The 23,140-nt window shown below is 42.7% G+C and overlaps 1 protein-coding gene across 1 annotated transcript in view; it reads left to right on the top strand.

The window, feature by feature from the left end:
- Positions 1-23,140, top strand: part of GPC3 (glypican 3) — a 419,817-nt gene that overhangs the window by 277,652 nt on the left and 119,025 nt on the right. The window contains exons 4-5 of the mRNA XM_047844910.1: positions 1,345-1,478; positions 13,349-13,474. Of these exons, the coding sequence (XP_047700866.1) occupies positions 1,345-1,478; positions 13,349-13,474 (260 nt within the window). The remainder of the gene's footprint in view (positions 1-1,344; positions 1,479-13,348; positions 13,475-23,140) is intronic.

Here is a 23,140-nt window from a genome sequence, read left to right as displayed (position 1 = left end):
AGAGCCCAGAGCCTGCTTCGGATTCTGTGTCTCCTCCTCTCTCCCTGCCCCTCCCCCACTCAGGCTCTGTCTCTCTGTCTCTCTCAAAAGTAAATAAACGTTACAAAAAGTTTTCTTAATGTAGAGAGGGGTGCCTGGGTGGCTCAGTCAGTTAAGCGGCCAACTGGCTCAGGTCATGATCTCATGGTTCATGAGTTCTAGCCCCATATCGGGCTACAGAATCTGCTTAGGATTCTGTCTCTGTCTCTGTTCTTCCTTCCCTCATGCTCTCTTTCTCTCTGAAAATAAATAAACTTAAAAAAATGGAGAGTGGAAGAACTGGAAAGCAAGATCATCTTCTAGGGAGGTGCCATTGTATAAGCTTTGAAGTCACACAGTGAATGAATCCACTCCTGGTTTGCTGCAGGCAAGTAACTTAACCTTCCTGAACCTCACTTTCTTTACCTGTACAATGAGGGCGATAACTTTTAGCTTAGTGTCTGGAGTAAGGGAGACATGTTAATGCACGCTTCTTTACTACAGAAGTTCATTTAGGCATTTGTCTGAAAATGAAAAAACAATAGAAATCTATAAACAATCGAACCACATCATTCAGGACTAAGCTTTAGAAGGAGGCATCCAATAAATACTTTGGAATGAACAAATGAATGGATAGAGAAAGGAAGGCAGGGAAAAAAGAGGGAAGAAAGGAGGAGGGAAGGTGGACTTTCTTGAGCACCTGTGTTCTTTAGTACTCTCAGTCCTGGGCTTGGTCAGCGATACGTGAGTCGTAGCTGACGACACTAGCTATGGATAGTTGCCTTGCCTTCTTCCTTCCCTTGGGTGTTTTTAGGAAAGTCACATGAACAACTACCTTGACATTTTTCCGAATATTCCGCCTTGGGTCTTGTAACAAAATGCTCCCAAGAGTTGGAACACTCTGCATGGAGGCTGTGTTGTAACACCCTCTCATCTCCCACACCAGTTTCTCCTAAGCTTTGCAATTCCCATCTGTAAACCTTCTTCATAGGAATAAATACCGAGTGCCATTGACAGGTGTCAGTAGCGCGAGTCCTGTATAGAGGGTCCTCTCAAATGTGTACTTCACTATAGAGGAAAAGCGTTTTTCATCTTAGGAAATCTTTGAATAGGCTCCGCTCAGAGCCCCACTACCACACTCTTCGGCCTCCTTTTGCACAGATGGGCTCTTTGCCTTAAAAGCATATCACCTTTTTTGACTCTAGTAATAGCTTCGTTCTGCTCTTTAAAAAGAAATTGGGGAAGAAATTGAAGTGCATTTCAGAATTTGTTTCTACTATCATATCTGTGAAAGTATCATATAATTATATTGCATTTCTTTTTCAGATTGGCAAGTTATGTGCCCATTCTCAACAGCGCCAATATAGATCTGCTTATTATCCTGAAGATCTGTTTATTGACAAGAAGGTATTAAAAGTTGCTCATGTAGAACATGAAGAAACCTTATCCAGCCGAAGAAGGTGAGAGGGATTTTTTTCCTCTATTTCAGCATACAATTAGCAATTGTGCTTTAAGGTCAAAAACCTTTGGAGTGAAGCTTCTTAAATACACATTATTTAGTTCTTCTGAGTAGAGCATTTGATTAATTAAATTCTACCATGTGTCGATGTTAAAGAGAAAAGATACTGTATTATATGTAAGCCATATTTAAATGTAAAGTTACCATATGTAAATATCCAGTACAGCAACACAGGTGGAATGGGCCTCTCTATTCAAGGTATTTATTGACTAAACAGAACATTTTCTGCTTATGATCTGGTCTCACAACTTTATGGCTTCATTTATGACTTTCCTGGTATTAACGGTGAGTCCAGGTCAAGTTGACCAGAGAGAAACTGACAAGACACACTCATGTGTATACACATACTGTGCATTCTATATACATTCTTTTAAGTATATAAAATTAAGGATTCACGGGGCACCTGGGTGGCTCAGTCGGTTGAGTGTCCAACTCTTGATTTCGGCTCAGGTCACGATCTCATGGTCATTGGGATCAAGCCCCCCATCAGGCTCCACACTGTCAGCGCTTGAGATTCTCTCTCTCTCTCTCTCTCTCTCTCTCTCTCTCTCTGCCCCTCCCTCCTCTGCTCTCTCTCACATTCTCTCTCTCTCAAAAATAAATAAATAAACCATAAAAAAAATACAGGGATGCCTGGGCAGCTCAGTTGGTTAAGCTTCTGACTTTGGCTTAGGTCATGATCTTGTGGTTGGTGAGGTTGAGCCTCGCATCGGGCTCTGTGCTGACCGGATGGAGCCTGTTTCAGATCCTCTATTCCCCTCTCTCTCAGCCACTCCCCAGCTCCCTCTCTCTTTCTCTCTCAAAAATAAATAAGCATTAAAACGTATTTTAATTAAAAAATAAATAAAATGAAGGATTCTGTTTCTATTTCTTAAGACAGCAGTCAAGGGACTAACTTCTCTTCATTCCTTCATTCATAAATTCTCTTCGTTCTCTTCATTCCTCCTCCTTTACCGAGATTCCCTCCTTCCATGTTCTAGCTTCATGGTTACAAATTAGGAGTAGACACCGGATGGGACTCCTAACACAAATCTGGGAGAACTGCCTTCCAGAAAGGACTGCACATGTCGCCCACGCTGCCACTGACTCAAGAATAGCTAGCTATGAGTTCTGCTTCCTGATGACTTTGAGGGAATTGGGAGACACTGGAAAATGAAGAGATGGAAATTAAGAGATGAAATAAGCAACAGCTTAGATGTGAGCTAGATTATTCCATGCATATCCATTTACTACAGGAGTTTGGGAAGTAATAATTCTTCGTCTGATATGATCCAGTTTGGAATGTGACAAGAGAGAGTCCCCCCACCAGGAGCATTTCAGAAATCCCATTTTCTTCTCTTTTGTTGACTTCCAACCTAATACATTTCTAGTTTCCCTGTAGCAGCAGTTTGAAATGGTGATTCAGGGACCCAGGAAGTCCCAGAGATGCTTCCAGGGAGTCTGTGAGGTTCTCCTTTTGCTAATTCCCTATCCATGTGAAGCGGGGTTTTGTTCATATACTTCAACCAAAACAGTGCACTGCCACAGACTGAATGTGGGAGCCACTGGGAGAATTTAGCTGTCTCCTGTTAAGCCAGGCTAAAGATATTTTGTAAAAATGCAAAAATGGTATCACTTTCTCACCATTTTTTTTCATAAGTGCTATTTACGTTAACATATAATGGCTCATTGTTGGTTTATAATAAATAAATAAATAAACTCTTCCTGAGTTTTAATTTCTAGGCAATAAATATCAAATATATATTATACAAACAAATAGCTATGTAGAGCAACAAACATTTATTAACCTCACAGTTTCCGTCAGGAATTTGGGAACAGCTTTGCTGGGTGGTTCTCAGTCTCTAAAGAAATCTCGGTCAGTTTCTGGGGCTGCAGTCATATGACGTGTTGACTAGGCTGGAGGATCTCCTGCCAGGGAGGCTCACTTACACATTTTAGCCAAGTTAGTGCTGGTTTTTGAAAGGAGGCCTCATTTCCTCACCACGTGGGCCTTGCGAGTGTCCCCATGACACGGCTGCTGGCTTCCCCAGAATACACGATCCGTGGAAGAGAGCAAGCAGAAAGCTGTGATGTCTTTTCTGACCTAGTCTGCGAAGTGACATGCCGTCTATTCTGACATCAATTTGTTAGAAGTGAGTTACCAATTCTAGTGCACTCTCAAGGGGAAGGAAATACTTGCCAGCCATTTCCCTATGCCATAGGGTTTCTTTGGGAGGTTTTTGTCTTTCTGGGAAGACAACACTTGGTCATTTCTCCAGACCTTCTGTAACCCTGACTTGACTTTGTCCGTTGTTCTCCGTTGCTTTCACTCTCTGCCCAAACCACCTGAGAAATTAACCTCAGTCTTTGATCTTTAACTAGGGGAAGCCCCTTGCATGTTGGACTGAAGCGAAAAAAATTATATCCTATCTTTATTTTGAGAGAGAGAGCACAAGCGGGAGAGGGGCAGAGAGAGAGGGAGACAGAGCGAATCCCAAGCAGGCTCCACACTGTCAGCGCAGAGCCCAACGCGAGGCTCAAACTCACGAACTGTGAGATCATGACCTGAGCTGAAATCAAGAGTCAGACGCTTAACCGATTGAGCCACTCAGGCGCCCTAAAAATAAAATCTTTTAAAAAAGAAATAAAATAAATAAGTGGAACTTTTAAATTATAAATTATGTCTATATATTATAAATGTAATATAATGTAATATGTTTGTATTTGTATAATAGTATACGACAATATGTACTTTATATTGCTTCATTTGACTGAGCAGAAATTTAGGAAATGCCTATTATGTGTCAGAATGTGTGCTGGGCATCGAAAATCAAGACACAATCTCAACTCTCCAAAGCAGTCTAATGTGGAAACAGACTTAAATGCAAATAATTCCAAACAAGTTTTATAAACGCAAAAGAACCTTGGGAGTCTATCCCTAGACGCAACCTATAGGAGCAAAGAGCCTCTGCCCAGGGAGTCAGGAGCGGGCCTTCACGGAGAGGGTGGTGTATGAATTTGTAACAGAATCACACGCAGAACTTGTTCAAACTAAATACACCGACCTGGCCCCATTTTGAGACTATCCTGTCAACCTAGACACGTTTATGAGTAAGTGGGAGGTCTTACTTTGTCAAGGCCCCTCTGCCACGGCCTCTGTCTTGGGCTCTGTGGGACCCATTCCCTATTGCCTTACCAGAGAGGGCTCTACGGTACTGATTCCTCCAGGGAAAAATGAAAGTGATGAATGGGCTCTTGGCCAGGCACCCAGATTGGGCACTTTGTTTAGATTGTTGCTAACCCCCAAGGAAAGAAAAGATGGTAAAAATACTACAAAGCCTGTAGGCTTGAGTAAGTGGTGGTCAGGCAGGACTCCTTTGGGTGCTGGGAACATGAACCTGCCCTATGATGCTTCTCCGAGTTGGAGCCGTTCTTCTTGAATTCCCTGGCAGAATAAGAAAGCAAAACAAGAGAATGTCTGATTTCATTTATCTCCCTCCAGTAGGCACTGTAGACCCTCTCAGGGAGAGGGGAGAGTTGGGGATTAGAAGATCTCTTGCTCAATGCCCTGGCCCCTGCGATCTGATGTTATGGGGAGGGTTTGTTTTGAAAGAGTGTTAGTACCTCTGTAAATTTCTCAGTATGTTCTGCACAGCATTTCACACTGTCCAAAAAAATATATGTGCCTCTAGCACCCCTGACACCCATTGTAGCATTCAGTCCGTGGAGGTTGCGAGCAAGCTTTCTGAATCTGATTATGAGTTGAAAAGCCCTTTGCCTTATTAAAATAACAACACACAAAGAGATGCAGGATTCCTTTGGTAGCATTCAGAAGTCATCTGTTTGTTTTGTCTGCCCCCAACTGGGTAGTTTGCAACACACAACTAATCTTAGAAATGGCACAGTTCAATTTAAAGGCGACGTGATACTCAACTGGTGGCCTGCGGATGGGATTCAGTGTTCCGTTAAGGTGGAAATATTGAAAATATCTGTCATCACATTTAAAACAGGATAGGACAAGAGGCACAAGTAGCAATCAGAAAAGAAGAAATGTGATTTCCGTAGTCCTTTCCAGCTCTAGGTCTTCAACGCTTCTCAGACGTCAGCCTTTGCCCATTTGAATGTCTCTTTCGTTACTTCCCATGTGATGTTTGCTTTGTCATTCGCGTGGCCTGATAAAGTTTGGTCGAATGCGTGAGCCACATCTGCCCTTTTTCCAAGCCCCAAATCTCTAGTGAAACAGTCCATCCTGCCCCTGTACACCAAGCTGCTGGCCCAACTGCCACCGTGTGAGAAAGTCACACGGTCCCTCCACCCTTGTGAAATTACATCTGTGTCTCCCAGCCTTCCCCTTCCTGCACGGCCCCTCCTCCTCTCCCCCTCTGACTTGGTCTAAAGGGGCAATGGATTAGGTGACACTAGTAAATGACCTAGAAAGAAAAGAACAAAAGCTGATCTCAGCTCCCTGGTCCAAAATCAATGCTTACTCCCACTCTCTCTCCGACCGCCGCTCTGGTTTGGCTAGGCAGTTTTGTAAGCTCAGTGGTGCCTTCCACCCTCCGAACAAAACAACAAAGTATGTCCTGAGTGAATCAACGAGTTTCGGCTCTGGTACAAGTCATTCTGCCCTAAATAGGGCCCTGCCTCTTTCAGCATTTGTCAACACCATCTATAGGCTAAGCATTGTGTACGGATTAGACTCTGATGAATAGGAGGAGCTTCTAGCCTAGTTAGGGGGAGACACACAAATCATTTCCATACACTGCGGGCTAATGTCATAGCAGAGCTGTGTCCAAAAGTATGGCAGCACCGCAGCTGGGGGAATTAGCGGCTCTCCTGTAAAAGTCGAGAAAGGCTTCTTGGAGAAGGTAACTTTTGAGCCGGGCCTTGGCGGAAGCTTAGAAATTCAGCAGATGGGGGAGGGAAAAGAGGGCCTTCCAGGCAAAGGGAACAGCCTGAGAAAAAAAGTACGGGCTAATCTTTGGAATGGTAGAAAGTTACAGCTGGGGTTCAGACTGTGAAAGGTTCTCTGCCGCAGAATTAAACACGATCCTGCATCACTCCAATTATAATTATCTTAGTTTATGTGCTTTTCTGGGTTTTCAGCTGCTTTTCAAAAAAGAAAATAATGAGCTCCTATTACTTTATATTAAGAAAACAAGAACCTTAATGATAAAGGAGGAAAGTTCAGGATCTGCAGTCAGGGATGAAAGGCTGTTTTTACTTGTAGTGGTTTCCAATTAGTGCTGCTTTGATGCCCGCCCAAGCAAATCACTACAAGAAAGCCAAGGGAATCCCCTCCCCCAGACTGCAGAAGGGGACGCTCGTCTTGAGGACAGTGGGAGCCCTCCAGGGAAGATCACGTGCACCCGGCCCGCAATATTTCAAAATGGCTCGTGCATGCAAAGGGGCCCTGCCCTTTCGTTCCACATTTAACACCCTGAATGGAAAGCTCTATGAAGAGACTCTTTTTTTTTTTTTTTTGCCCCCGAGCAGGCTGCTGTAAGCAAGTGTTGGGTTTGACCTAAGTGAGCCCTAGGCTTTACTCTTTCCATGTCAAGTGGTATGTTTGGCCTGCACGTATTAGAATAAAGTAGAATTGGAATTGAAGAACATTTCCTTCAATCAAATTGCTTTTCCCATCCTGGGCAACTAATTGTCCGTATTTTTTTTTTTTTTTTTTTTTTTTTTTAGAGGCCATTCAGTTGAGCTGACTGCCATCGTTCATGGGTGGAGGTTCTTTTGTTATCTGTCATGGGCTCCTAGCACAAAGAAAAATCTGGACTGAGTCATACGTGGCTAATTAATATGTCACCTAATTTCGTTCCAGGTAGCTTTCTTTTAAAGAGAGAAATGGAGATCTTTACCTTGCCTCCTTTTAAAATTATAAGCAGAGGGATGAAGCCTTTTTAAAAGAAAAGATAAAAGTAAAACACCCTTAATTCCCATGCCAGATCGAGTTTAGGAATGAGTGACAAAGAGGAGGGGAAATGAGAGAGGCCCAGTAAACTCAGCAGGAGGCAAACTGCCCCTGTCACACTCTGCTGCTTTCAGGGCTGTGGTGTCAGAGGACATTATCACCTGTTGTCGCTCTCTCTTGAAAAGCTCATTAACTCTTCAACAGTTTAGAAAGTCTTTCTTCTGCAAAATAGTATGTGTGGATTTATTTTTAAAAATCCCAGTTTCTTTTGGAGCCCAAAGGTTTATTTCCCCACCGTGTGTAGAAGAAGGTTTTACACGAAGGAATGGCCCGCCCCGAGGTACTGCCACACTATACTGGGGGACTCAAAGGTATTGGCCAGTTGGCTAGATGGGCTGGAGCCCTGCTCTCTGCTCTCCCAAAGGGGGATACTGCCTCACCCCAGAAGCCCTGGGAATTACTTGAGAGCCTGCAATTGTTCCATTAGTCTCGGATTGTTTTTTTTTTTTAATGTTTATGTATTTTTGAGACAGAGAGGAAGAGAGAGAGAGAGAGAGAAAGAGACAGAGCACGAGTGGGGGATGGGCAGAGAAAGAAGGAGACACAGAATCCCAAACGGGCTCCAGGCTCTGAGCTGCCAGCACAGAGTCCATCACGGGGCTCGAACTCACGGACCGCGGGATCATGACCTGAGCCGAAGTCGGCCGCTTAAGCGACCGAGCCACCCAGGCGCCCCTCTCAGATTGTCTTCTAATCAAATGCACCATGGATTCTAATGTGAATAGTACACACCAAGAACCAAAAAGAATTCTGCGAACAAGTCTATCAAGAGTAGGTTTTATGGTGGGGTGCGTGAGTGGTGCAGTCAGTTAAGCATCCAGCTCTTGATCTCAGCTCAGGTCATGATCTCACAGTTCATGAGTTCGAGCCCCATGTCGTAGTCTGCACTGGCAGCATGGAGCCTGCTTGGGATTCTGTCTTTCTCTCTCTCTCAGCCCCTCCCCTGCTCATGCTCTCTCCTTCTCTCTCAAAATAAATAATCTTAATTTTTTTTTTAAAAAAGAACAGTTTTAGGAAAAAAAAGCATGAAACTTTAGTGGAGAGACAAGTCTAGAAGGAAATACATCCAAATATTAGTAGTGATTATCTGTGGCTGGTGAGACTACGAATAGGATTTTTTTTCCTTTTATCTTTCTGTATTTTCTAAATTCTCCATAGTGAGCATATATGTCTTTTACAATGAGAAAGAAAACCAATAGACCTTATTTTTTAATGTTTATTTATTTTCAGAGAGAGAGTGGGGGAGGGGCAAAGAGAGAGGACAGAGAGAATCCCAAGCAGGCTCCGCACTGTCAGCGCAGAGCCCGACACGGGGCTCGAACTCATGAACGGTGAGATCATGACCTGAGCTGAAACCAAGAGTTAGATGCAGGGGCGCCTGGGTGGCTCAGTCGGTTAAGCATCTGACGTCGACTCAGGTCATGATCTCACGGTTCGTGGGTTTGAGCCCTGCTTGGGCTCTGTGCTCACAGCTCAGAACCTGGAGCCTGCTTCAGATTCTGTGTCTCCTTCTCCTTCTCCCTCTCATTCTCTCTCTCTCTCTCTCTCTCTCTCTCTCTCTCTCTCTGCCCCTCCTCTCTCTCTCTCTCTCTCTCTCTCTCAAGAATAAATAAAAATTAAAAAAAAAAGAGTTAGATGCTTAACCGACTGAGCCACCCAGGTGCCCCACCAACAGGCCTTATTTTTAAAAATGAAGGAAGAAATAGATTTTAACCATTGTTTACAGCTCCTGCAAATTTCTTTTCTCCCTCCTCACTCATGCTCTTAGTTCATGCCCATGCACATCTGGCTCCTTCCATTGCCCCAATGGGCATTGCTCCTCCTAGGAGACAAGCCTCTCTTCCTCTGAGATGTAGCTCACCTCTTCTCAACCCTTTTTGGGGGGGTTATATCTCAATAAATCTGGGATAACATACAGTTCATCCATTTAAAGTATATAATTCAGGGGCGCCTGGGTGGCTCAGTCGGTTGAGCGTCCGACTTCAGCTTAGGTCACGATCTCACGGTCCGTGAGTTTGAGCCCCGCGTCAGGCTCTGGGCTGATGGCTCAGAGCCTGGAGCCTGCTTCCGATTCTGTGTCTCCCTCTCTCTCTGCCCCTCCCCTGTTCATGCTCTCTGTCTCAAAAATAAATAAATGTTAAAAAAAATATTAAAAAAAATTAAAAAAAATAAGTATATAATTCAACTGTTTTTAGTATAGTCACAGAGTTGTACAACCCTCACCACAATCCACAATCAACTTTAAAACATTTTCATCACCTCAAAAAAGAAGTCCCATGCCCTTTAGCTATCATTCTTCAACCCTCCTCATCTCCCCACACCAACCCTAAGAAGCAACCACTAATCTACCTTGTGTCTCTATAGATTTGCCTATGCTAGACATTTCATGTAAATGGCATCCTATAATATGCGGTCTTCCATGATTGGCTTATTGCGCTTATTAGCATAATGTTTTCAAGGTTCCCCCATGTTGCAGCATATATGAATACTTTATTCCTCTTGAAAGCCAAATAATACTCCATTGTATGGACTGTGTATTTGTTTATCCATTCATCGGTTGATGGACCTCTGTCTTGTTCTGCCTTTTGGCTGTTGCTAACAGTACTGCTGTAAGCATGCATATACATGTACTTCTTTGAGCACTCATTTGTAGTTCTTTGGGGTATACGCCTAGGAGCGGAATTGCTGGGTCGTATGGTAACTCCTGTACTTGACTTTGTGAGGAGCCACCAAACTGTTTTCCACAGCAGCGGCACCATTTTGCATTCCCACCCACGATATGAGGGTTCCAATTTCTCCACATCTTCACCAGCACTTGTGCTCCTTTTTATTTTATTTTATTTTATTGTCCTTTTTAATGTAGTCATCCTAGTGGGTGTGAAGTGATATCTCACTGTGGCTTTGATTTGCATTGCCTGAGGCTTAATTGATGTTTAACTTGACTTCATCTTACCAGGCAAAGACCATTCAAACTGCTATCCCAGATTAGTCCAGGGGTTTACCCAGCCCAATAGCCAGTTGGTCGTTGAAGAAGAATCCCAGGAAAAATATTTGGGGAGAGAACATGGTTGTGCTTATTAATAACCACCTCAAAAGATGAAGGATTTCTTCATCTTGTGCATATAAAATAAAATAGTTATCTGGAAGGCGAAAAATATCTTAGTTACCTTGCATACTTTCTGGAATATAATATGTATTTCATTAAATATTTATATTCTACAGGCTTATAGTAATGGTAATATTGGCAGCAATTAATGTTATGGGGGGATTACTTTGTGCCAGGTCCTATGCTACACCCTTTACATGCATTGTCCCAAGTAGTCATCATAGCAGCCCGTCCTTAGCTTCATTTTACAATTAAGGAAACTAAGCCCCAGAGGAGTTTAGAATCTGCTTAACGTCTCACTGCTAAGTAAGTAAGGGAGTAGCTGGCATTCGACACTCATGTGGGCCAGACTCCAAAATCAGTGCTCTTACCTGCCACTCCTAACAGGTTTTACAGGATAGCTCTGAGAATGCAACCAGCATTATAGCACGGTCACTAAATGAAACTGTGCTCTAAATTCAAAATAACTAAGTCACAAGCAAGTTTTGAAAACACAATCTCTTCCTAGGTCCATCCTGCATGTCCTGTGGCAGTAACGAGTACTCTATGACATGGGATGGCCTTTTATGTCCCCAAGTTACCTTGCTCAAGTTTCAAAGAGATTCCCCTGAGTTCTAGAATTCGATGACCCAGACTGTGTTCACATTAGTCACATTCTTTGCGGTTTTCGTAGACATTTATCTCGACCCCACCGAGTAATATCCTTCCATACGAAAGTGGGAGGTCTTATGTTTATGGCCGCCCCTTATCCCCTTGACATTTAGGCAGACCCTCTGTGAATCTTCTCCAACTTGCCAGTGACCTTTATGATCATCCAGGGAAACTGTAAGGGTTCAGGGGCGGGGAGAAGCTCAGAGCCTTTTTTTTTTTTTAAACTTCTAGGGAAGTTAAATTGGAAGGCTTTGCCATGAATTCAATTTTTCTTCCCATGTGCTATCTCAGAGAGAGTTTGGAGGTAGGAGGAGGCCTAAGGGAAACTCTTTCATTAAAGAGCAGGCCGTCACCCGCCCCCCCCCCAGACTAATGACCATATTCCATTTCCTCATGGAGTGGGGGGAATTACTCAGCCTCAGCCTTTAGTCTTTCAGTTTCCACTCTTGGGAACTATATTATTACCTTGTAAAACAGAGCATCTCTCCTATTAGCGTTAATTGAACCCATCTTTTTCCTGTTAGAAACTATAATGTTGACTTTTATTTTCAGAGCCCTGTATTGAGCCTCTTCACTTTGGAAGGTGATGGAGCTCAGTGCCCAGAAGTAGGCTGCGAGGGGGTTTGAGCATAGCAGGAGGCAACTGTTGGGGTATCAGAAGTTTTATATATCCCAGTACCCTTTCTCGCACTGTTCTTTCCATCACCCTGGCCTTACCGTGCCCCTAGCCTTTGTGAAGATGTGCTGAGTATTATAAGCATGCTCTCTCTTCCAAATCATCAGTTGAAATGAATCGTTTTATAGTAGCAAAGTGGAAAAATGCAAGAAAATAATTTCCACCAGTCTTCCTCTTTTGGCGAGATCGGAGAACAAGCCCCAGAAGGCATTTCTGGGCTCAGGACTCCCACCAGTGTCCAAATGAGATTCAGGCCTCTGGCTCCTCCAGAGGCCTATATATCAGGCCAGTCCATTCTTAGCCTGGAGACAGTATTGAATAATTACTCCACTGCCAGCAAATTCCCTGGCCAGAGTCTCCAAAAACTTAGTAGAGACTTAAGATAGCCTTGATTGTGAAGAATGCTTTAACTTCCTTTCTACCAACAACACTGCTTTAGAAAAATAAGGAGTATTTTATTTTTGTTTGTTTACCATCGGACATCTATTGTATAGATATTTTAATATTTCTTTAAAAACATACCCACTTCTCTCCAGTCTGTAGCGCCTTATTTTGTGTGTCCCTGTATATCTGAAACAAAATAATAGGCCAGAAATTTTGCTGGGTAATATGAGTATGTGTATTGATACATATTTGCATATATAATGTGCTCACTCTCTCCTCCTCCTCCCTGTCTCTCTCTCTCTCTCTCTGTCTCTCTCTCTCTGTCTCTCTCTCTCTCTCTCTCTCTCACACACACACACACACACACACAATTTGTCTTATATGTAAAATAAAAGCCAAAGCAAATAAATAAAACATACTAGGATTCACTCCCTCCTATCTCCCCCCCACACCCATGGGCACCACAATATACACACAAAGAACAAAGAAACCTTCCTCCTCTAGCAGATGTGAGTTTCTCTGACTATATTGTCAGGAGAATTTCATAGCGCCTACAGTGCTCTGAGCACCCTGCAATTGTGATCTGCAACTGTTAGCCCGAGCCTGCATGGAAAGGGGCCATCTCTAGGGTAATAGCATTGTAAATTACAATCAATGCACTCAATTACACCCAGAAACCGAAAGATATGTAGTGCTCCAGTGTGCTTTGTAATCAGCACCTTTGAGAATGTAGGTAACAGCATTCTGAACAAACAATGGAAGCTGAACGTGCTAGAAAATGAACGTTGGAATTAAATCATCCTTCTGATAGGAGAGGCACCTTATATGGCAAACAACTTTTTTTTTCCCCTAATATCATTTTATTGATTTTTTTTTTAACTAAATTGTGGCCTTGTAGCCTAGAATGTCTTTTAAAATCATTTATGGCTCTAATCAGCCTGGCAGAGCCTTTCTGTCATGCTGATAAGGAAATTAAACTTTTCTCATACTGGGTTTACTTGCCTCTTATGCACAGATGTTTTCTTTTTCTTTCAGGGAACTAATTCAGAAGTTGAAATCTTTCATCAGCTTCTATAGTGCTTTGCCTGGCTACGTCTGCAGCCACAGTCCTGTGGCTGAAAACGACACTCTTTGCTGGAATGGACAAGAACTCGTGGAGAGGTACTCTTTTTTGAATGTTAAATATAGCAGAACTTGGGAAAGAGTCATTATATGTTCATCTCAAGGTTAGTTACGTCTTCTCTCTGCCTTCATTAATTACAGAAGAAAAATTCTAGGAAAAACATACACGTGAGCATCTGTGAATTTACAAACTTGGAAGCATGTAGAGAACTGTGCATTCAGGGACATTTTACAAGGTGTGCAGCATAAAACAACTTTGGCTTATTGCATCGCCTCATTATGTGGACCCTTATTTAAGGGGTTTGAGGAAATCACATACATACCAATAGGTATCATTTAGTGAGAGTTAACGGCATATGAAGCGCCATGCTAAGTGCTTGTCTGTATTAACCCTTTTTATCCTTACACCAGTCCTCTGGAATAAATGCCATTATTTTCCCCATTTTATAGACGAAGACGGAGGAAAGAATAGGGAGGGAAAGAGGAGTGCCATTTCATCAAGCAGTTTTGCTGAAATGGTTGATCACCGAGTGTTAATAGAATCTGTGCTAACATCTGTCATCTATGAAGAATTTGCTCATCGCTGGAAAGGAAAGAATATTTATTCAGCAAATATTTACTGAGCACCTTCTAAGCGCCAGTCATGTTGAAGTGAACAAGCCAGGCAAAATTTCCTGTCCCGGCGAAGCTTTCGTTCTAGTGGGCTCGTGGCATTCCTAACCTCCCTTGCTTCGCATGTGTAAGGAACAGTTTGTGATTAAGGGACGAAATTAGGAGGAGGAGAATGCTTAGGAAACCATGTGGAGCTGACGAACATGCTTCCAAACCTGTCCCAAGTAGCAGCATCTTGTAAGGGGGAATACAGAAGATACTTGAACTCGGGTTCGGAATCTTTTACTAAAGAGTTGCTTAATCTAGGGCAAGTGACTTAATCTCTCTGAACCTTGGTTTCCCCGTCTAAAAAGTGAGGTGGTTGGATTAGAGCCCTTCTGCTCTGGCAGTCGGTGGGGTTTTTTTTTCTCATTCATTCATTCATACATTTATGTTTTGAGATCCTGTGGGTTAGGCACCAAGTTAGTGCTAGGGATATGAGGGTGAAGACAGGCAAGTTACTTGCTTTGAGGAGCTTATAGTCTAGTGGGGACCAACATCAGGACAGGTCATGATGCTAAATGGCTTATGAATTAGCCATGTAATGTAACGGACAGAGGAAGGCTTTGGAGCCAGATGAACTTGGGTTTGTATCTCTGTCCCGCTACTCACCGCGTGGGGCCTTGGGTGAGTCACTTAACCTAGACAGTCCCAAGGTCCTCCTCTATAAGGCAAGGGCATCTCGCAGGGCTGTTATAACTATTAGGTGAGGTCATGAATGTCAAGTCCCTAGCCAGCTGGCACATACCAGAAGCCCAATCCAGGTTTCTTCTCTTCCTTCTCCCTTTCTCCCTTCCCCCTCCACCTCTCCTCTTCCCCCTCCACCTCTCCTCTTCCCAAGCACACGGCTGAAAACCCGCTTATTTCTCAACTAAGCCGTGTTACTGACCTGGGACAGTGAGAATGAGGTGCTAATGAGACTGAAGTTGCATGCCACCCTGGATGAGTCATTGAACTTGCAGGGAGATCGACTTGCCTCCAGCAAATGTGAATCAGGCTACAGGGACTAATGGCCCCACGCATCCACTCCGCTCTGGAGAAATCGTGCATATTTATCATCCTAAAAGCTCATCAGGTTCTAAGTAGAATCATGAAAATGTACTTAACTGCTATGACATATTTTTTTAAAGTGTCAGAGAAAAGCCATTGGTATTTGGCTTTATAAAAAGCAGATGCTTTAAAACAGGTATAAACAATATCATCTTTAAAAAAAAGAAAATGCCCACAGGTCAAATATGTGGTTCTTACATAAGCTTCATGAGAAACCATCCCAGTGACTTACCCACTGGTATGCTAATAGGGTAAAAATGAACAATTCCTGAATACTAATTTGTTTTAAGCAGCATATCTTCTAACTATGGTCTGTTTTTTTTAATTTTTAAAATATTTATTTAAAAAAATTGTTTTAATGTTTATTCATTTTGAGAGACAGGGTGCAAGTGGGAGTGGGGCAGAGAGAGAGGGAAACCCAGAATCTGAAGCAGGCTCCAGGCCCTGAGCTGTCAGCACAGAGCCTGACGTGGGGCTCGAACTCACAAACCGTGAGACCATGACCTGAGCCGAAGTCGGAGGCTTAACCAGCTGAGCCACCTGGGCGCCCCAATATTTATTTATTTTTGAGAGAGAGAGAGAGAGAGAGAGAGAGAGAGAGCAAGAGCCGGAGAGGGGCAGAGAGAGAAGGAGACACAGAATCCGAAGCAGGCTTCAGGCTCTGCTCTGACAGCACAGAGCCCAGTGCAGGGCTTGATCTCACAAATGGTGAGATCGTGACCTAAACCAAAATCAAGTCAGATGCTTAACTGACTAAGCCACCCAAGCACCCCTAACCATGGTCTGTTCTTAAAGAAGAAATTTTAGTTGACAGTACATTTATTTGTTAATGTATTCATTTATTTACTCATTTAACAAATATTTGAGCACCTACTATATATCAGGTGCTAATACTGGTTTCTCTATTGTTGTGTTTGTTTAAGGCCAAATGTTGTAATCCTGATGGATGTATCTCCTATTGCTCTTTAAGAAAAACAAAATCAGATGATCCAGTTTTAGTTAATTCAAAAGAATTTCTTCCCATGCCTGTGTTTTTTGAATTAGTGGTATTTTTTTTCCAAAGTTTCTTTTATTTATTTTGAGGGAGACAGACAGAGCAAGCATGCATAAGCAGGTTAGGGGCAGAGAGAGAGGGAGAGAGGGAATCCCAAGCAGGCTCCACGCTTAGCACAGAGCCCAACGTGGGGCTCAGGGCCATGACCGTGAGCTCATGACCTGAGTTGAAATCCAGAGTCAGATGCAGATGCTCGACCGACGAAGCCACCCAGGTGCCCTGGTGGGATTTAAAAAAAGTGTTTTTAAGTTCATTTATTCATTTTGAGAGAGAGTGCATCAGCAGGGGAGGGGCGGAAAGAGAATCAGAAGCAGGCTCCGCACAGTGTCAGCATGTAGCCTCGTGGTGGGCTCGATCTTACGAACTGCAAGATCATGACCTGGGCTGAGATCAAGAGTCTGCCACTTAACCCCTTGAACCACCCAGGTACCCCTGCGGTGAGATTTTTTTAAATTGAATTTTGCTCATATAAACTACTTCATGCACAGTATACTTTCATGAAGGATGTTTCCCGAGAATCAAGAAAGTCCTCTTCTCTCAAATGATGGAATCCAAAGCCTGCTAAATTTGAATGAGCCTAAAAATCAGTGAAATGAACTTTTGCACCATCAAAAGAACTGTTAACTGAAGTATTTGTTGTTTAATTTGCTAGCTTTAAATATCTCATGGTATCAAACAAAATAATAACATAAAACAAATAGTATCGAGAAAAGCTATTATTCCAAACCCCTTCTGAAAAGTCTGTTGTTTCAAAACAAATTTTATTGTTGATAGGTGGTATCTAGGGAGGGAGGGCAAGAAGGAAGGAAGGAAGGAAGGTCGAGAGGGAGGGAGGGAGGGAGAAAGGAAGTAAGGAAATCATACATATCTGCAGATAGAAGGGTAATATAATCCAGGAAGTAACTCTTGGTTAGTAACCTCAGGTAATAATTAACCTATACTTAAATTACTGACCTAATGCGATGATTGGACTAGGGAATAGTGTCAAACTAGATTTAAAAAAAAAAATTACTCAAGGATATACATTTAGTAGTACAGAGTTCTGTAGCCTGAGGACATGTGTGCCCTCCATTTGTACCATTTATAAAGATTAACTTCACACCGCACATCTCATCGATAGTAAAATGTCTTTCCAGAGCTTTTCTTTGAATTTCTCATTTCGTTTAGTCTTAAGTAACAGTTGCCACTTCATATGGCCAAATCAGTTGTAACCTTGTTATAGTTACAGGTTGGGTTTATATTCCTTTCAAAGTATTTTACTCTCAGTCAAGAAAATGTATGAAAATCAAGGATCCTGAAGGGAAATGAGACTTGTCAGTGGAGACACCTGATTAAAAGGAACATATTGATACTAAAGAAAATATGGATCAATATCCATGTCAGCTGGGTTGTCAGAGCTATTTATACCCTCCTTGTACACATGTACATATAGACCACTCAACTTTTAAAGAGTTCAAACCACTGTTTCTCTAAATATGGTCGTATTTCACATCCTTTCAATTGTTGGCTCTTATGAAACTAATCAATTAAAACGTGAATGAAGAGAATGTTTCCACAGATCTAGTCTGACGGAGTACCATATAAAGCTGCTATTTGTCCTCGTAACCTCCCCACCACAACCCACCCCGCACCCCATCTTGGCTTGAGATAAACATTGGATTCTGGGATTTAGCAGAGAAATCTTGGAATTAGTGAACTTGGCTCATGTGAGGGTACGCGCTTTCGATCTGAGCTACCATGTATCGTATAGGCAGAGCTTTCGTACAATTGCCTCTGTCAAACTACGGAGAATTTCAGTTAGAGAATCCCTGGGACCAAGAGAAGCATAAAGGATCCCATGGGAGTACGTTAACCCTGGGCTTAACAGGTAAACGTAGGCTTTGCCTGCATTGGTGCTGAAAATACCTGTATGAAGAGTAAGCAGTGTAGTAAATACATCCTCACACACCCTTTGAGAACTGTGAGGCTAAATATCTGGATCACGGACTAAAATTTTCATTCTTCTTCTGGATGGTTTGATACCCTCTGGAAGGTAAGCCCCACTGTACTGTTTAATCAAGTTTGTCTTTAAATTAGTGTAACAGGAGATGCTTAAACTTACACGTGTTCAAAAACTGCTAGTTTGAAAAAAATGCGATGTTGTCTGTACATTTAGCATCTGATCATTCAGGTTCATGCAACAAAGACTGAGCACTTCTCATACACTGGGCCCTGTGGGGCATAGTGATAAGTAGAATCCAGTGCCTGCTCCTGCTGAGGAGTTTACAGCTTAACGAGAAGCAGTCCAGGGAGAGTTCCCCTCAGCGGTGTCAAAACAGAGGCTCTACCCCTCCTTATTGATTGTGTGTGTGTAATTGAAGTGAAATTCACATAACATAAAATTAACCTGTGTAAGGTATACAATTCAGTGGCATTTCGTACATCCATGATGTTGTATAATCACCACCTCTGTCTAGTTTTAAGACCTTTGCATCGCTCCAAAGAGAGAGCTTGTCCTCATTAGCAGTCATTCTCCATTCCCCGCTTCCCCCAGCCCATGGCAACCAACCAACAGTCCGCTTTCTGTCTCTATGGATTTACCTATTCTGGATGTTCCATATAAATAGACTCATTTACTTAGCATAATGTTTTTAGGGTTCATCCACAATGAAGCATGTATCAGTACTTAATTCCTTTTTATGGCCAAATAATATTGCACTGTCTGGATATGGCACATTTTGTTTATCCACCGTCATCGGTTTTCCACCCATTTTCACGTGAACCCTGAGCTCTATCAGGCTTCTCTCACCACCTCTGGATTCCGCATGGCTCACCCTTAACCTTGAGGACAGGGCAGCCAAACCTTCAGGTCTCCCAGCGCCATCATCTTGGACCACCACCTAAATGCTAGCCTCTCCTTCACCTTTCCTCTTTACACCCCTTTGCAGTCATTCTCCCGAGTGTTTTTCTCTCAGCCGTATGTGTGTGGTCAAGTAGCTTCTCCTACCATCAGCACACCTCCCATAGGGTTTTATGCGTCCCTAGCGATTTTGAGGCTTATCAGTTCTGTATATGTAAGGACTTGTACTTTGTGGCATGACACCTTAGCCCCCTTTGTGATTCAGTCCTGGCTGGTCTTGCTCCTTGTCATGTTGCTGGACTGGTTGGGCCTGGATCCAGGTCAGCTCCTGAATATTGCTGTTATCTTCTTGGCAGTTCCACATAGCCACTTCTGCACATAACAAATCAGTATCTATTTTGTGTTTGCTCAGGATGACTCTGGGACTCTCTCAGTGGAATACGTGAGGCACCTGGCATTAGAGAATATACTCCCTGAGATGTGTAGGGGCAGATTTCCCTGAGGGTGCCTCCTCTCCCTCCTCTGTGATCTTACCTCGCATTTCACCTGAGAAATTACACACACACACACACACACACACACACACACACACACACCATGTGTGTAACGCACGCTTATTTCCACTGATCAGACAAGTCTTCCCATGTTCATAATTACTTCAGAATTACTCTGCTTAATTGGAAAGACCAAAGCAGGAATATACAAAGCAATTGTTTTAATTTTCAAGGATTTTTGTTCCTATCGCAAAACCTATTGCAGACAAGTAGGGTAAGAGACTATTTTTCTCTCTCTTCTACTGGGTTGGATGGATAGACTGTGGCATATCAATCAGTGGGAGTGAGCATGAGATCATCCCTTAACACCCAATTCCTGACATATGGAATATAATTTTAAAAATGAGAGCAAAAAATATCTTCTTTTGGTCCCTATAATCTAGGAAAGGTGAGGGAAAATAGTTGATTGTTTTCATAAGCTACTTAATTTTTAAGTTTATTTTATTTTTTGAGAGAGAGAGCATGTGTGAGCAGGGGAGGGGCTGGGAGGGAGGGAGAGAGAAAATCCCAAGCAGGCCCCACACTGTACGTGTAGAGCCCGCCACCGGGCTCAGTCCCATAAACCACAACATGATGACCTGAGCCGAAATCAAGAGTCAGACACCTGATTGACTGGGCCAACCAGACATTCCCATAATGCAGTTATTTTATTTTATTTTATTTTAGTTTAGTTTAGTTTATTTTTATTATTTTATTTTATTTTTATTCTCTTATTTTATTTTTATTCTTTTATTTTATTTTATTTTATTTTATTTTATTTTATTTTATTTTATTCTTTTCTTTAAATTCAACTTAGTTACCATACACACTGTAATCTTGGCTACAGGAGTAGAACCCAGTGATCCTTACATATGACACCCAGTGCTCATCCCAACAAGTGCCCTCCTTAATGCCGTGACCCATTTAACCACCCCCCCCCACCCACCTCCCCTACAGAAACCCTCAGTTCTCTATATTTAAGAGTCTCTTATGGTCTGCCTCCCTCCCTGTTTTTATCTTATTTTTCCTTCCCTTCCCCTATGTTCATCTGTTGTGTTTCTCAAATTCCACGTATGAGTGAAATATGATATGTGTCTTTCTCTGACTTATTTTGCATAGCATAATGCACTCTAGTTCCATCCACGTTGCAAATGGGAAGATTTCATTCTTTCTCATTGCCTAGTAGTAGTCCATTATATATAAATATATATACACACACAATACATACACACACACACACACACACACACACACACACACACACTCTGTAGCCTATGGGTCTTATCTTCACTTCTTTCCTTTACCATCAAACTGAAGATGGTGAAGTTCTATCTAGATACAGATACAGATATAGATATAGATATAGATCTCTCTCTATACCACATTTTTATGCATTTGTCAATGGACATTTGGGCTGTTTTCATAGTTTGGCTATTGTTGATAGCGCAGCTATAAACATTGGGGTGCGGGGCACCTGGGTGGCTCAGTCGGTTGAGCGTCCGACTTTGGCTCAGGTCATGACCTCAAGGCTCATGAGTTCGAGCCCCACATCGGGCTCTGTGCTGACAGCTCAGAGCCTGGAGCCTGCTTCAGATTCTGGGTCTCCCTCTCTCTCTCTGCCCCTCCCCCACTCATGCTGTCTCTGTTTCTCAAAAATAAATAAACATTAAAAAATTAAAAAAGAAACATTGGGGTGCATGTGCTCCTCTGAATCAGCATTTTGTATCCTTTGGATGGATACCTAGTAGTGAAATTGCTTGGTTTTAGGGTATTTTTAACTTTTTGAAGAACCTCCATACTTGTTTCCAGAGTGACTACACCACTGTGCATTCCCACCAACAGATGTTGGCAAGGATGCAGAGAAAGGGGAATGCCAATGCATTTATTTTAAGAACACTATGTAGAGGCGCCTGAGCGGCTCAGTCGGTTAAGCCTCTGATTCTCGGTTTCGGCTCAGGTCATGATGTGACAGTTCATGAGTTCGAGCCCCACGTCAGTCTCTGCACTGACAGTGTGAAGCCTGCTTGGGATTCTCTTCTCCCTCTCTCTCCCTCAGCCCCTGCTGAGACCCTGCTCATGCTCTGTCTCTCTCTCTCAAGATAAATAAATAAAAACATAAAAAAAAACCCTCTGTTTTGAGGACTTTGGTGGAAAGGGACCAATTTCTAGCACTAACAAGTCTTTCATTTGGTGTTCGTAACAAAATGGGAAGAACTTCACAATCTTCAGTTTGACGGTGAAGGAATTAGGTGAAGATAAGACCTACAGGCAACAGTGTATACATATTCAGATGCACATGTACGCATGCACAGCTCATTGCAATCACATCCAAACAAGGTAGTGATATACACCAGTTGTTGTCTATAGCTCCCATGCTCTCATGCTAAAATAGGTTATTTGTTATTTGGGTTTTGCTTGTTTGTGTTTTAGGTTTAGGTGGTGGCTTTCCTCCTAATGGCTCAGGGCAGTGCATGTACAACTTTTTCTCTTCCTTAAAGATTTTATTTTTACATAATCTCTACACCCAGCATAGGGCTCAAACTGACAACCCCGAGATTAAGAGCCACACACTCCACTGACTGAGCCGGCCAGGCCCCCCAGAGGTTTTTTGTTTTTTTTTTTAAAGTAATCTCTACACCCACCATGGGGCCAAACTGACACCCCAAGATCAAGAGTCACATGCTCCACTGACAGAGCCAGCCAGGAGCCCCCATACAACTTTAAATATGGCACAGCCAATGGAAGTACCAACGGGGAAGGAAATATACGAGACAGACTACAGAGCCAAAAGGAAGGGGGCACAGGAAGAAAAAAGTAAACAGTGGATCGTGGACATAATATTCAAAGGCATTGATTCATGTCCTAAAGTCATTTGATCAGAAGTTTGTTTAGGCATAGGGCAGACTAAAATCATGCCAAGGTCAAGGCCCGGTGGCTCTTCTTAGTGGCCCCTGTCGTGATGGTTTGGGGATTAGAAACTTTAGCATCGTCTTCTGCATCCCAGCTCTTTTCTTTCTGTGGCTAGTTCTTCCTTTGGCCCCTGCCCCACAGGAAGCTCTGCTTACTGGCAAGAGGAGAGAATGTTTGCCTAGCCCTACAGTTCTTGGTCCCCTGCAGACATTTTTGGATTTCATTTTTGCTTTAGTTTTCCTGGAAGCGGAAACATACGCTCGGTTCTTTCTGATTTGGGGAACTGCTATGTTAGTTAGCCTGAGTGCATGCCCTAGAATGAAGGTAATGAAGCACCCTCCTGCTTGCTAGCACGGTAGTTCGCATCTCCTACCTCGCTTCAGGTAAGTCCAGATTATTCGTGGAGAGGCTTTGAAGGAAAACTGGATCATGTAGAGGAGGACTTGATTTGGTAGAGCATGAAGTATTTATGGCAGCTGAAGACTTTTTAAAATCCCAGTAAGGTAAGACATCAGATGAGTTTGGAGTGTACCTCCGTGTAATAATCCCTCTGAGAGCTTAGATTGGCATATTTTTCATCATAGCTTTATCTCAAAAGTAGTGTTTAGTGACAGGTATTTTTCAGGACCTACTCTATGGCAATACGTGACACTTATCCCTTAAGATTA

This window comes from Prionailurus viverrinus, chromosome X (genome assembly GCF_022837055.1).
Source record: "Prionailurus viverrinus isolate Anna chromosome X, UM_Priviv_1.0, whole genome shotgun sequence".
Taxonomy (NCBI): Eukaryota; Metazoa; Chordata; class Mammalia; order Carnivora; family Felidae; genus Prionailurus; species Prionailurus viverrinus.
The sequence above is the reverse complement of the archived record's forward strand: the minus strand, read 5'-3'. Positions and strand labels throughout refer to the sequence as shown.